At 50.8% G+C, this 15,129-nt stretch overlaps 1 protein-coding gene across 6 annotated transcripts in view; it reads left to right on the forward strand.

Annotated features, from left to right (window-relative positions):
* The first annotated feature begins 4,271 nt into the window (after positions 1–4,271).
* CAMK1D (calcium/calmodulin dependent protein kinase ID) overlaps positions 4,272–15,129 on the forward strand; it is a 483,060-nt gene continuing 472,202 nt past the window's right edge. For 2 of the 6 annotated variants that reach the window (XM_063669557.1, XM_063669555.1), the window contains exon 1: positions 4,274–4,687. In XM_063669557.1, coding sequence (XP_063525627.1) covers positions 4,596–4,687 — 92 coding nt within the window. In that variant the 5' untranslated portion in view covers positions 4,274–4,595. Of the gene's footprint in view, positions 4,688–15,129 lie in introns of all 6 variants that reach the window. The other 4 variants (XM_054436037.2, XM_054436033.2, XM_063669556.1 and 1 more) reach the window with 3 other exon arrangements.

Consider the following 15,129-nt stretch of genomic DNA (forward strand, 5'->3'; position numbering starts at 1 on the left):
CACCTCCCAGGTTTAGGTGATTCTTGTGCCTCAGCCTCCCAGGTAGCCGGGACTACAGGCATACGCCACCATGCCCAGCTAATTTTTTTTTTATTTTTTTGAGATGGAGTCTTGCTCTGTCACCAGACTGGAGTGCAGTGGCACGATCTCGGCTCACTGCAGTCTCTGCCTCCCGGGTTCAAGCGATTCTTCTGTCTCAGCCTCCCGAGTAGCTGGGACTACAGGCTTGTGCCACCATGCCCAGCTTTTTTTTTTTTTTTTTTTTTTGAGACGGAGTCTCTCTCTGTCACCCAGGCTGGAGTGCAGTGGACGCTCTCGGCTCACTGCCAGCTCCACCTCCCGGGTTCATGCCATTCTCCTGCCTTAGCCTTCTGAGTAGCTGGGACTACAGGTGCCCACCACCATGCCCGGCTAATTTTTTCGTATTTTTTTTTTTTTGGTAGAAACGGCTTTTCACCTTGTTAGCCAGGATGGTCTCGATCTTCTGACCTCATGATCCGCCTGCCTCGGCCTCCCAAAATGCTGGGATTACAGGCGTAAGCCACCGCGCCCGGCCAATTTTTGTATTTTTAGTAGAGACAGGTTTTCACCATGTTGGCCAGGCTGGTCTTGAACTCCTGAGTAGCTGGGATTACATCTCTACTAAAAATACACAAAGTTAGCCAGGCATGGTGGTACGCTATGGCCCATAGTCCCAGCTACTCAGGAGGCTGAGGCAGAAGAATTGCTTGAACTTGGGAGGCAGAGGTTGCAGTGAGCCGAGATCACGCCACTGCACTCCAGCCTGGGCGACAGAGCGAGACTCTGGAAAAAAAAAAAAGTTTGTGTCTTGGCCAGGTGCAGTTTCTCACCCCTGTAACCCCAGCACTTTGGGAAGTTGAGGTGGGCAGATCACTTCAGGTCAGGAGTTTGAGACCAGCCTGGCCAAAATGGAGAAACCCCATCTCTACTAAAAGTAGAAAAATTAGCCAGTTATGGTGGTACGTGCCTGTAGTCTCAGCTACTCGGGAGGCTGAGGCAGGAGAATCGCTTGAACCTGGGTGGTGGAGGTTACAGTGAGCTGAGATCACGGCACTCTACCGTGGCAACAGAGCAAGAATTTGCCTCAAAAAAAAAAAAAAAAAAAAAAAAGAAAGAAAAAAAAGAAGTGTGCTTTTTCTTGAGGAGCTTGTCCAGCTTAGAATAGCTTGATAATGCCAAATGAACATCATTACAGAAAGTTTGGAAAAGAAATAAATCTCCCTACGGCAGTTCCACCAGTACAACAAATACCAAATAGCGATCTTGATTTCATTTCTTTCTTACTTTTTTTTTGAACAGAATCTCACTCTGTTGCCCAGGCTGGAGTGCAGTGGCATGATCTCGGCTCACTGCAACCTCCGCCTCCTGGGTTCAACCGATTCTCCTGCCTCAGCCTCCTGAGTAGCTGGGATTACAGGCGTACACCACCACGCCCAGCTAATTTTTGTAGTTTTAGCAGAGACAGGGTTTCACCATGTTGGCTGGGCTGGCCTCAAACTCCTGACCTTAGGTGATCCACCTGCCTCTGCCTCTTAAAGTGCTGGGATTTTACAGGCGTGAGCTGCTGCTCCCGGCCTCAATTTCATTTCTTTATCCATTCGACACACATTTACAGATCAGTCAGCATGGGTAGGTTACCGTGTCAGGTGCTGGGAAACACTGGCGAGAAAGTTAACAGGTGCCTTGCTCTCAAGGAGCTTATAGCCTGGTAGGAAAAGTCACGGCCACAGAGCCACGTGGAACTTCTCATTTGCTTTCCCTTCATCTTTACTGTTCCTGTAAAATTGCCTTCTTTTTTTTTTTCTAATGATTATTATTATAGATTTAGGGGTACAAGTGCGGTTTTGTTACATGGATATACTGCGTAGTGGTGAGGTCTGGGCTTTTAGCTTAAACATCACCAGAAAAGGGTACATCGTGCCCATTAGTTAATTTCTCATCCCTTCCCCTACCCCACTCCAATGTCATTATTCCACACTCTCTGTCCACATGTACACATTATTTAGCTCCCACTTCTTCTTCTTCTTCTTTTTTTTTTGAGATGGAGTCTTGCTCTGTCGCCAGGCTGGAGTGCAATGGTGCAATCTTGGCTCACTGCAACCTCCTAGGTTACAGCGATTCTCCTGCCTCAGCCTCCTGAATAGCTGGGATTACAGGCATGTGCCACCATGCCCGGCTAATTTTTATTTTTAATAGAGTTTCACCATGTTGGCCAGGCTGGTCTTGAACTCCTGACCTCAGGTGATCCACGGGCCTAGGCCTCCCAAAGTGCTGGGATTACAGGCGTAAGCCACCACGCCTGGCCTTAGCTCTCACTTTTAAGTGAGAACATGTGGTATTTGACTTTCTGTTTCTGAGTTATTTCAACTAAGATAATCGCCTTCAGTTCCAACTGCGTTGCCGCAAAAGACATGATTTCATTCTTTTTTATGGCCGGGTAGTAGAGAATCAGCACTTCTTTAGCTGTGGGGATAAAAGCTGAGAATGAGAATTGTTTTCATGAGCTCCCGCGGCTGTTCCTGAGGCCAGGCAGCAAGGGCAACATAGGAGAGAACCCGATAGGAAAAGAGGAGAAGGAAACACAGTGGGAGGAAGGGAAGGAGAAAGAAAGGATAAGAAGATGCTGATCGTGGGCCTGAGAAAGCGACAGTTGGGATCTTGGTTGACTTACGCCCTGGTTCCCATTGTTTGTATTATCTAACCTTTGGCACAAGTAAAATACATGATAGTTTTTCAAATATGTTTCTTATTGAAGGGGATGCTGTTTGCCTTGAACTCTGGTAATGTGCCTCAAGTATAAGAGAAGTTACTTAGTAATTCTTCTCACCCATGCCTCTTGGAAATTGGGTTTGTGGATTTATTCTATATCTAACCGGCAAGTAAATCCTCGATTTGCTCTTTTCAGTTTGGAAAACCTTAAGCTAACCGTCTTTGAAAGATGGAAACCAGTATGGAGGTCCCAGGAATGGGGATGCCAGGGTGTCGTCTGACCTCTTTAGGGTCAGGGTAGGGGCTGAGGGAGAGGAGCTGGGCTGCCTCCACTCCAGCCAGTGTCAGAACTAGGCACAAGGTGCTGGATGAAGTTTCCTATTCAGGGAGCAGAATTTTTTTTTTCCTTTTATAGTGAAATTGGAACAGTCCTGGGAAAATGGGACAGGTGTCCCCAATCAAGAGACAGAGCTGTTTACCCAACTACGAGGAGAGGCCCCGAGGGAGGGGAAGTGTTGATACCAAGAAATCTAAAATTTTCCGATCAAGAGGTCGCCCCTGCAGGTTGGGGACCAGGGAACTGGAGCACGTGGGCTGCCCTCTGACAGGTGGACACCAGGAGCGGGGCGGGGAGGCCAAAGTACAGCTGGGAGATGGGAGTCCGGAGAGAATTCTCTGGGTTAGTTTTGGCAGTCCATAGGAAAGCAGGTGCCTGCCCCGCCACCCGGACACCCTACTAAGCCAGCCGCGGGTGGGCCCCTCCTCCGAGGGGACTGCGGGGCAGACGATCACTTCTTTCACTGAGTCTCTGGGAGGAGAGAGGGAGATGCCAGAAGGGGCCAGGCGTGAGCCAGGGCAGCCAGGCCGGCCAGGCCCGCCGGCCGCTCCAGCCCAGCACCAGGGCGCCCGTTCGGCTGCCAAACACCCCCGGGAGTTTTGCTCGCAAAGGGACCACGAGGCAGCTGCTGGCGCGTCCTGCGCGTGCCCGCCCAGAGGCTCCCCGGCTTGCTCCTCGCGGGTGCGTCCCGAAACTGACGTGAAACCGATTTGGTGCAATGCGAATGAGCTCCCGCCGCCGCCTCCATCCCAGCCGCCGCCGCCGCCCGTCGCCATAACAACCGGCCCCCCCCCCCCCCACGCCGCGCCCCTCGGGTCCCCCGGGCCACCGGCCACAGCGCGGGAAGGCGCCCCGCCCTCGGCGCCCCGCATCCGGCTGCCGCGCACCCCCGCCCGCCCGGCGCTTCCGAGCCACGCAGAGGCGCCCCCTCCCGCCGGAGACGGGAAAGCCCCGGCGCCCCCAGACTTGGCTCCGTTTCCAGCTCTCGGAGGGGCTGGGGCTCTCCCGCGTGCGCCCCGCACCTGCCGGGGGCCCGCTCCCGCCCTCGCCGGGGCTCCAGGGGGCACGACGGCCGTGGCCCGGCGCTCCTGGGAGGGGAGCGGGACATCCCCGAAGGCGGCGCGCTGGAGGCGGGGAGCGGCCGGGGCGCACGGGGAGGGCGGGGAGCCCGCGGGAGGGGGAGGAGGGGGAGGAGGGGGAGGAGGCGCGAGGTGGGGGGGAGCGCGGCGGGCGGCAGGGAGGGAGCGGGAGGGAGGCAAGAAAGTAGCAGAAAGTGAGGCTGGCAGGCGGCGGCAAAGGAGCCGGCGCGCGGCGGCGGCAGGAAGTCTGTGCCCGAGAACAGCAGAAATAAGAGCCAGGGAGGGACCGCGGCGGCGGCGGCGAGAGCGAAAGAGGAAACTGCAGAGGAGGAAGCTGCGCCGCAGCCCGAGCCGCCCGGCATCCCCGCCGCCCCTGCGCCCGCGCCGCGCCCCCGGTGCCCCCTCCCCAGCGCGCCCCCGGCCGCTCCTCCGCGCCGCGCTCGTCGGCCATGGCCCGGGAGAACGGCGAGAGCAGCTCCTCCTGGAAAAAGCAAGCTGAAGACATCAAGAAGATCTTCGAGTTCAAGGAGACCCTCGGAACGTAAGTGGGGACCGGGGAGGCGAGGGTGGAGGTGGCCGCGGCAGGGGCTGCATGGGCAGCTCCAGCTGCCGCCGCCGCCACTACCGCGGCAGGAACCCAGCCTGTCACCGCGTCCTCATTGTCCCGTTCTCGGCGCTGCGGAGCCCCCCCGAGCGCGCCCGACGCGTGGGCCTGCGACCCCCGGGTGGGCGCCGTTCCCGGGAGGGGGAGGGGGCAGCGCCGGGCTGTCAGGGAGCAGCCCACGCGGGCGCGCGACTTCCCACTTCTCCTGCCACCGCCACCCTCTCCGCTGCCTTCTCCCCACGCGTGACTGTGGGCTGAGCATGGTGGGGATGGCTGTTTACCGGCTGTGTGCGTTTACTCGCCGTGTGCATGGGCGCACCGCGTTGGCGAGACGTGGTCACGAGAAGATCAGCCTCCAGTCGTTCCCATTTCTGTCCTTACATCATGTATTCCTATGGAATTGGCATCTGCACGTACGAGGTGTAGGCAAGACTTTGGGTGGCCACGCGAGGATGGAAGGGAAGGGCTTCGCAGTGCTCAGGGTCACACGTGGGCAGAGCCTCACCGGAGGGTCTGTGCATTTCACGCGGGCTCGGCCGCACGCGCCGGGGAGCGCGTCTCCAAGGGAGGGTCTGTGCGCGTCGCTGCGCGGGCGGTGCTCTCCGGGCTGCATCGAGTCCCATGCTGATGGCTGCGTCTCAAGAAAGCAGAAATAATCCGAAGTCGATGGCAGGAACGCTCCAAGCATGTGCTGCTCAGCTTAGCTGCTGTTCCCTTTCTGCCCAGAGTTGGGTCTTGTTTGTTTTGTTTTGGAGCGGCTCAGAATAGGTGGGGAGGCTGATAGTGAAAGAGAATCAGGACCTGCCGAATGAGTCTGAAGTTCAAGTTATTTTCTTCCCTCATACGATCAGTATTTGTTGTGCATCAGTATCTGTCAGTGTATGTGGATTCGTGCACAGGTGTGCAGTCTGAAATGCCCATTTTGCAGGGGGTCATGGAGGTGTTGATTAGGCTGGGAAGAGAAAGAGGAGCTATTTCGTGGGATAAATCAGTGCGTTGTTGGGTGCCCTTTCTTTCCTTCCTCCTTTTTTTCTGTGTGCTTGTTTTTGCGCTTGGTTTGTTTTTTCCAGCACCACATTACACAGCTTGTCTTCACCTCCAGGCTCGGGGTCTGCTGCTGTTCAGTCATTTCCCCTCACCCCCACGCAGATCTGCAGGGGGTCCCCCGGAGAGAAGTTGTGAGGGTGGCGTTCCCAGTCCTGCTTCTGATTCCCGGGAAGGCGCACGCTGAGGACTAGAGTGGGGTCTCCCTGCTGTGGTTGTTGCCTTTTAGGGAGGGCACCTATTTGCTGTCTTTGTTGGAATGAAAACAGAAAAAGATGTAGCTTTTTAATAAATAGGGGTTTGGGGTTGCCTCTCAGTGCAGCCAGGTAAGGGGTTAGTTTGGGTCAAAACTTTTGAAAATTGCCACTGAGGTTTATTCGGGTTTGGGGTTGTGATTCTGAGATGCTCAAGTTACTGAGAGACAGGAAAGCATGGCCTTTGCTTGTCATCCAGGACCAGCGCTGTGGCCGTCGATGAGGGGGTGGGAGAGCATGGGGACCCACCCTGTGTCAATGCTTTCCTGTGCGTGGCTTGTTCCCACCCGAGCCCCCCACACTGGCTTCCTGCCTGTAGCCTCCGGGTGACTGATGCCCTGTCCCCTAACTGACTCCTGCAGCTGCACCTCTGCAGTGGCGGGGCTGCTGAGCCTCCGAGCTGTGGCTCCCGCTGGAGCATGGTGTTTGGAGATGACTGCGGGTGGTTTCCACCTTGGGGAAAAATGGGGATTTGCCTTCTGGTGCCAGAGCGCATCTCTGGCAGAACAGCCTCTTGGACTCCAGCCATGTTCCCTGTGAGCTTTGGGAATGGGTCTCTCTTAAGGTCCTAAAGCATTGCCTTCTGCCTGGGATGGAATTCTTTGCAAAGGAGCTTCCCACTGTAGCACTGGCAGGGGACCTAGAAGAATGATAGAAACAGTGTGATGATCAAGATGTTTTTACTCCACATAATAATCATGGTAATCATAGGTGGTATTCTGAAATGTATACCCAGGATCAGGTATTATTCTACATGCCTTATGTGTATTAACTCATTTAAATCTCAGAGTAACCTTATGAGGTAGGTATTTACCATTACACCCAATTTGCAGATGAGAAAACTAAGGCAGCAGAGATATTATGTGAGCTGCCAAACCTTAGCTAACTATTAAGTGGCGGAGCTGGTATTCACAGATAGGCAGATCAACTTTTGATTATTCCATACAGGGTTGACACACTTTGTAGATACTGTAATGGCCAATGCTTAGTCAATAATTTGACTTAACTTTAGTATTTGGAACACGAACTTTAATATTAATGTAAAAAAAAACATAATGGGCTGGGCGTGGTGGCTCACACCTGTAATCCCAACACTTTGGGAGGCTGAGGCGAGCTGATCACTTAAGTCAGGAGTTCGAGACCAGCCTGGCCAACATGGTGAAACCCTGTCGCTACTAACAATAAAAAAATTAGCCGGGTGTGGTGGTGTGTGCCTATAATTCCAGCTACTCGGGAGGCTGAGGCAGGAGAATCGCTTGAACCGGGGAGGCAGAGATTTCAGTGAGTTGAGATTGCGCCACTGCCCTCCAGCCTGGGCTACAGAGCGAGACTCGGTCTCAAAAAAATAAAATAAAATAAATAAATGAGAAAACATAATGATGGTAATAATGATAGCATAATGTTATCTAAACTTGGAAGCATTTCAGAGCTTTTGGGTTGTTGTCCTTTTGCCTCTGTGGACTTTCTTTTTTTTTTTTTTTTTTTTTGAGATGGAGTCTTCCTCTGTCGCCCAGGCTGGAGGGCAGTGGCGCAATCTCGGCTCACTGCAAGCTCTGCCTCTCGGGTTCACGCCATTCTCCTGCCTCAGCCTCCCGAGTAACTGGGACTACAGACGCCCGCCACCACGCCTGGCTAATTTTTTTTGTATTTTTAGTAGAGACGGGGTTTCACCGTGTTAGCCAGGATGGTCTCTATCTCCTGACCTCATGATCCGCCCTCCTCGGCCTCCCAAAGTGCTGGGATTACAGGTGTGAGCTACCGCGCCCAGCCGCCTGTGTGTACTTTCTAGAAGTGGTCCCCAGTTCAAGATGCCTGCTCCACCCTGGGCCACGACCGGTGACTCTGTCCTGAGTCTTAATGTGGAGTTGACTTCTGGTCCCTTCAATGTGGATTTTGAGTCTGGGCCTTTCTCTTGTTTTGAATGAAATCTAACACAAATGAAAGGCATCAACAATTAACCACTGGCATTCATTTCCAAAGTATGCCGCAGTCCCAATCACTTTGTTGGCCCCACTGTCTCCCTACGTCTTTAAGATAAGAAGGCAGGAAAGCCTTGCAAGAAGCAAGGCTGTCAGCTCACAGTGTTCACATGCATTTAAAATAAAGCATTGCAAAGGCTGGAGGAGCGCTCACTTTGCCAGACTTTGTAATCTGATATCCACTGCCTTATCCAGGTATCTCACCTCATGGAGCCGAGCATTTACTGTTGGAAGCTAAGGGGTCAAGGCGGTTAGACTGTATGGTTAGAGGGACCTTGCTGGAGAGTGGGGGCCGAATGGGAGCGAAGGTTGGCCCAGGAGGATGGAAAATGAGATTGAGGAAGCAAAGAGCAGCATAAGAGAAAGGACTGGGCTTTGTGCTCTGGCCTGGGTTGTCTGATGCACCTGTGAGTCAGGTCTCAGGGAGAAACCTTTCAACCTGTGCGCTTCAGTGCAGCCTCCTACAAAAGGGAATCCCAGAACATAACCATATCTCTGAATAAGGTGGTGAGATTTAATTATTGTCTATTAATCAACATGTTTTCAGACCCTTGGCACACTATGAGAGCAAATAAATGTTATGTAATGGCAAATTAGGAGGGGTACACATTTCTGTTGGTGTATTTGCCAAGGCTGTTCAGGCCGTCTCTATTGTAGCTATCTTTCAGTGACTACTGAAGCAAAAAATAAAAAAAAAACCCTAAAATACTATTCAGAGAAGTATATGGATGGGAGGAAGGCTTCGGTGTGGTGTCTAGGAAGCACCCCAGACTCATAGAAGTCACTTCTGCAATTTCCAGGCTGTGAAATGCATGTGAATGGAAAGGCCTGGGTACTTGGCACGTTGCAGAATGAGTCTCCCAACAAATCTCATTTCCCCTGGAGTACAGAACATGGCGTGCCCTAGAAAATGGATCTTCATCTCCACGGGGTGTGAACGCATGTTTTTCGTGTAGACTGAGCATTTGAAGTTGAAGTTGTTCCTGTCTGTAGATGGCTGGACAAGGCATCGTGGAGGATTTGAGACTGGGTTTTAGATCTGGTTCAGCCATGAGGAGTTTTGTGGCCTGTGGGCTGCTTGGACATTGACCAACATTACCTTCTTCCTGTCTCAGTTTCTTCATTTATAAAACCAAGGCAGGCTGGGGGTGGGGAACAGGGAAAATGAGATAATTTTCTTTTCTTTTCTTTTTTTTTTTTGAGACAGAGTCTTGCTCTGTCACCAGGCTGGAGTGCAGTGTCGCGATCTCAACTCACCACAACCTCCACCTCCTGGGTTCAAGCAATTCCCCTGCCTCAGCCTCCCAAGTAACACCACCGTACTCGGCTAATTTTTTGTATTTTTTAGTAGAGATGGGATTTCACCATTTTGGCCAAGACGGTCTCGATCTCCTGACCTCGTGATCCGCCTGCCTCGGCCTCCCAAAGTGCTGGGATTACAGACGTGAGCCACCATGCCTGCCCGATGAGAAAATTTTCAAGTACCCTTGCAACCCTAAGATTTTGTGGCTCCCTGTGTAAGGAGGGCACTTGCTTTTGTTCTCGAGGGGCTTTCCTTGTGTGGCTAGGTGCAGCTCATTTCTGTTTGGAGGAAATTTTTTTTTTTTTTTTTGAGACAGAGCCTTGCTCTGTCACCCAGGCTGGAGTGCAGTGGTGCGATCATAGCTCACTGCAGCCTCAAACTCCTGGGCTCAAGTGATTCTCCTTCCTGAACCTCCCGAGTAGCTAGGACTACAGGTGTGCACCACCATGCCTGGCTAATTTTTTAATTTTTTGTAGAGACAGTTTTGCTGTGTTGCCCAGGCTGGTCTCAAACTCCTGGCCTCAAGTGATCCTCCCACTTTGGCCTCCCAAAGTGCTGGGATGACAGGCACGGGCCACTGCACTTGGCTCTGGAGGGACATTTTTGTGACTGTACTAGTAGCACAATAAGAGCTCAGGACAAGCACCCTGATACCACTTCGTGTCAATAGCAGTGTGTCTCCTTTTTCATTAAATGAGTGCCTGCTGGGTGCTGCTTTAGGAAGACTATAAATAGAAACTTCCATGGGTCAAGCACCGTCTTTTCCCACTCATCTCATACTACGCTACTTATTCTGAAATTGCCCAATGAATACATCTGTTAAGGACACAGATGATTGGTTTGTCTGAAAGTCCAGATGGAAAACAGACTCAACTTTTCTTTTTTGGTGTGTATGTGTTTGTGTGTGTATGTGTGTGTATGTGTGCGTGTGCATGTGTGTGTATGTGTGTGTGTGGTGGGGGAGAGAATGCACAGACACTCAAGGTGGTTTGTATATTTGGCTGGTGAATTTCATAGTCGTTTTTCTGGGGTTACTCAGAATTTGAGAGTCCGTGAGAAGCATTAGGAAGAACATTACCGAGAAAAAAGGAGGGGTGGGAAGCCCCTAGACTTCTCCCCGAGGGTATCCCCGCTGTAGTCTTCCTTAGATGTTTGGATTCCCCAGTCCTCTTGTTTTGAGGCTTGATACAAATTCAGCCTCTCATACATTTAAAAATATCGGTTGAACACCTGCTATATTCTAGGCACCGAGGAGACAGCAATGAGCAGATGAGAATGCCTTCTCTCCTGGAGCCACAGAAAATACAAGGGGCAAAGAAGGGAAAGGAACAGCATGATAGAAGCTGCAGGTTAGGCAGGAACCAAGAACCAAAGGGGATGTGTGGGGTGGGGTGATGGCAGCTTGAGGTGACGCTTGAATGCAGACCTGGAACGAGCCATGGGGCTGTCTGAACATAGACTCTTCCGGTCAGAGGGTGGCCACAAGGGCAAGTGACTGATGTGGGAGCCTGCCTGGAATTTTGCAGTGAGCCGAGATTGCACCACCGCACTCCAGCCTGGGCGACAGAGTGAGACTCCGTCTCAAAAAAAAAAAAAAAAAAAAAAACTCCCCGCCCCTGCCTCCGAAAGTGCTGGGATTATGGGTGTGAGCCACCTTGCCTGGCCGAATTCCGGATGTGTTTTAAAGGTGGAGCTGGTAGGAATTGCTGGTGGACTGGATGTGGGGTGTGAGATTCCCCAAGGACCTGGGGTTGGAAGAACAGTTCATTTGGTGGTTTTGTTCAGTTTCCCCAAGAATTCTCGGAGCACCTGCTCTGTCTGCACATTATGGGTGCCCATGTGCTGGGAGGCTCTGGAAACAGTTTATAGGGGCAAGCTCACAGCCTTGGGCTTCTGGGCTCCCCTGGGGAGGGATTTCTGAATTTGAAAGTGAAATTCTCAGAGGGACTTTGAGGTACCTCCTCTTTTGAGGTCAGGAGTTCAAGACCAGCCTGGCCAACATGGTGAAACCTCGTCTCTACTAAAAATACAGAAAATTAGCTGAGTGTGGTGCTGTGCACCTGTAGTCCCAGCTACTTGGGAGGCTGAGGCAGGAGAATCGCTAGAACACCGGAGGTGGAGATTGCAGTGAGCTGAGATTGCGCCACTGCACTCCAGCCTGGGTGACACAGTGAGACTCCATTTCAAAAAAAAAAAAAAAAAAAAAACGGTAAAGATAACAAACTTCAGTGTCCTTATTGATTAGTAAAATGAGATTTGGGAAATGGGAGTTTGGGTAGAGCTTGTTCCCAGAGAAGCTAATGATGACTGTGTCTCAAGTACAAATTTCTGGTTCGAACTTGGCCACTGAATGGACAGTACTTAGGTTTGGCTGGTGCCAGGTGGACATTTGTGTGCTCTCAGGGGAGGATTTCAAGGGTTAACTTGTTGAGTTTTCCTTTGGCTGGGTCTCTGTAAATCTCTTTAATCTTTCCTTTCCCCAAATAAATCTCCTTAAATCCCCTTCAATCTCTCTCCTGCTTCTCCTCCTCCCTCCTCTGGGAGGGCTTAGGCATGGGTCCAGCGGAGAGTTGTCACATTACTGGTCAACTTGCCCACCGGGGATATGTTTCCTTTTTTTACTTTTTAAATTTTTAGTTTATTTTTTGAGACAGAGTCTTGCTCTGTCGCCCAGGCTGGAGTGCAGTGGTGCAGTCTCGGCTCACTGCAACCTCTGTCACCTGAGTTCAAGCGATTCTCCTGCCTCAGCCTCCTGAGTAGCTGGGATTACAGGTGTTTGCTTTTTTTTTTTTTTTTTTTTGAGACGGAGTCTCACTCTGTCACCCAGCCTGGAGTGCAGTGGCGTGATCTTGGCTCACTGCAACCTCCGCCTCCCGGGTTCAAGTGAGTCTCCTGCCTCAGCCTCCCGAGTAGGTGGGACTACAGGCGCATACTACCACGCTTGGATAATTTTTGTATTTTTGGTAGAGATGATGTTTCAACATGTTGCCCAGGCTGGTCTAGAACTTCTGACGCCAAGTGATCTGCTCACCTCAGCCTCACAAAGTGGTGGGATTACAGGCATGAGCCACTGCGCTCGGCCATTATGTTTCTTTAATTAATGAAAGAACTGCTTATGGGCGGCCGCCATGAAGCTGGTGCCTGAGTCAACGGACCCAAGTTATTTTCCTGATGCAAGATGGTCAATTCCGTGCTTATTTAGTTCAGGAGGACACATGGACTCTGGGATAGATTCCAGCCTGATCTTGGTTCACATTGGCTATGTCCCTTTGACTTTCTGTGGTGAGGGAGATCTCTTTTTCTTTTGGGTAGTTTTTTTATTAGATCTCACTTGATTTTCTTTTCTTTTTTTTGGTTTATTATGCAGTGTATTGATTATTCAGGCTCCAGTTAGATCAAAGGTCACCTCCAAATACATGCCATAGGTCAAGTTCATTCCGCCACAGACCAAGTTCATTTTATATCTTCAGCTATCTGTTCTCTGTGTCTTGTGCTGTTTTTCCAAATCTTTCAGCAGGACTTAGAAATGGAGAGATTCCACCCTGGAGTGCTGGCTCACAACTGTAATCCCAGCTCTTTGGGAGACTGAGGCAGAAGAATCACTTGAGGCTGGGAGGTTGAGGCTGCAGTGAGCTATGATGGTGCCACTACACCCCAGCCTGGGTGACAGAGAGAGACCGTGTCCCCATAGAGAAAGAAAAGAAAAAAGAGATGGGGGACCAGGTGCAGTGGCTCATGCCTATAATCATAGCACTTTGGGAGGCTGAGGCGAGTGGATCACCTGAGGTTAGGAGTTCAAGACCTGGCCAACATGGTAAAACCCTGTCTCTACTAAAAACACCAAAATTAGCCGGCATGGTGTTGCATGCCTGTAATCCCAGCTACTCGGGAGGCTGAGGTATGAGAAACGCTTGAGCCCGGGAGGCGCAGGTTGCAGTGGATGGAGATTGTGCCACTGCACTCCAGCCTGGGCGACAGAGTGAGACTCTGTCTCAAAAAATAAAAGAAAAAAGAAATGGCTTCTGTCTCCTGGTGAACGCTGAACCTTGAGAGCAAGCCTTTGATAGGGTGTATTTGCTGAGGACAGGTAGGGAGGCAATGTAACATAACAGAAAGATCGTTCTGGTGCAGGCTCTCATAGTTGAATGCCTCTGGATAGATTCCTTAATCTCTCTGAGTTTAAGAGGGAGAGAGGAGTTGCTGCCTCATGGGATTGTTGTAAGGATTCAGTGACATATGTGAGGTACCTGGCACATAACTGGGATTGAATATGCAGTAACTGTCATCAAGCTGTAGTTACCTGCAGCAGCTGAGGTTGACTTCCCTTGGACTTTTGGGTCTGGTTCCGGTGGGGAAGAACATGTCAGTATCTGTTGGAAATTGATTTTTTGGAAGCTCTCGTTGCAGATAGGCAGGATGGTGCATATTTAACCTCCCCCAAAATTTATGGTTTCAGAAATCATAAACAATTCTTCAGTCAGCCAGGGAAGAACAATCCACAGTTGTTCTTCCTGGTACAGTGAGTAGCTAAGAACATAGGCTCGGAGGTTACACGGATATGGGTGGAAATCCTGGGTCCACAGCTTCCTAGCTGTATGGCTTTGGGCCAATTATTTTACCGTTCTGAGCCTCATGTCCTCATCTGTAAAATAGGATAACACTTGGACCTAATGTGAGGCTTGTGGTGAAGATGAAATGAGGGTGCACGCAAACCACTGAGAGCTGTGTGCGGCACGTGGGTGTGTGCACAGTCAATGCCCGCTCTCTATCATTTGTCCCTGCCCCTCAGAGGCCATTTCCACAGATTTAGAAGGCCCGCTGAGCCATTCAACATTTGCTCCCAACAGGGGTGATTAGTTCATGTAATGCTAGCATTAAGCAAAAGACTGCCTGAAACGTCCTCTGGCCCAGCTCCGGTGCTGGAGTGACCTAGTTAGCTGTGTGTCCCAGGCTCAGCCCTCCCCCTGGGTAGCTTCTCGGCTTTTTTTTTCTCTGCACCTCTCCCTGCACCCTTAGCTGGTTTTAAAAAAATCTGTCCCTCTCTCCATCAGCCTGGGCAAGAGTCGCTTCTCACTGCACAGAGGTCTGCAGGCAGCCCGTGGCTTTTCTTTGATTCAACATGCTTTTCTTTTTGGAAAATTGCTTGTCTTTCTGCTTTGTTTCTTATTGAAACTCATGTTTTGATTTGATGACTCAAGGAACTTACAGTGTCTAACCATCATGGAGTTTCGTAGCTTAAAACCTATAGGTACTGAATTTATTTTAATGCTAGAGTATTTAAAAATGGCAGCATGCATATGTATATACCCCATAAGCATATGTAACCATTTATTTAAAATACCCTTTTGGGGGCTTTTGCATGGGAATTGGGAGAAGATCTCAAAAGCTTTAAATGTCCCAGGTTACAGGATGTTAGCGTTAACACTTGGGGAGCTAATTTCCAAATCAGCCATGATTTCTCCTCTTGACCTGTCCAAATTAGTCCCTGTGGTAGCCAGACAACGTCCGGGATCTTGATTTACTGGTGCCTCTATCACAGGCTGAGCAGAGGAAGAGAAAGCTCCGCCAGCTGAAAGTAGTCAATATTTCTAGTTGTTGAGAGGACCTTTCTCTGTCTTTCATGACCACAACACAGATCACTGAAATTGGTTTTACAATAAATTGGATTCGGTGCGGTAAATGGAATCCTAAAGGTATCGTATTAAATAAAACCTCAGACAGTTTCTGATGTTCAAGTGACAGTCTTGCCTGCCTCCCCACACAACCCTGTCCCTTCGTACAAGGCCCAAAGTGTTGTGA

Source organism: Pongo pygmaeus, chromosome 8, assembly GCF_028885625.2.
Source record: "Pongo pygmaeus isolate AG05252 chromosome 8, NHGRI_mPonPyg2-v2.0_pri, whole genome shotgun sequence".
Taxonomy (NCBI): Eukaryota; Metazoa; Chordata; class Mammalia; order Primates; family Hominidae; genus Pongo; species Pongo pygmaeus.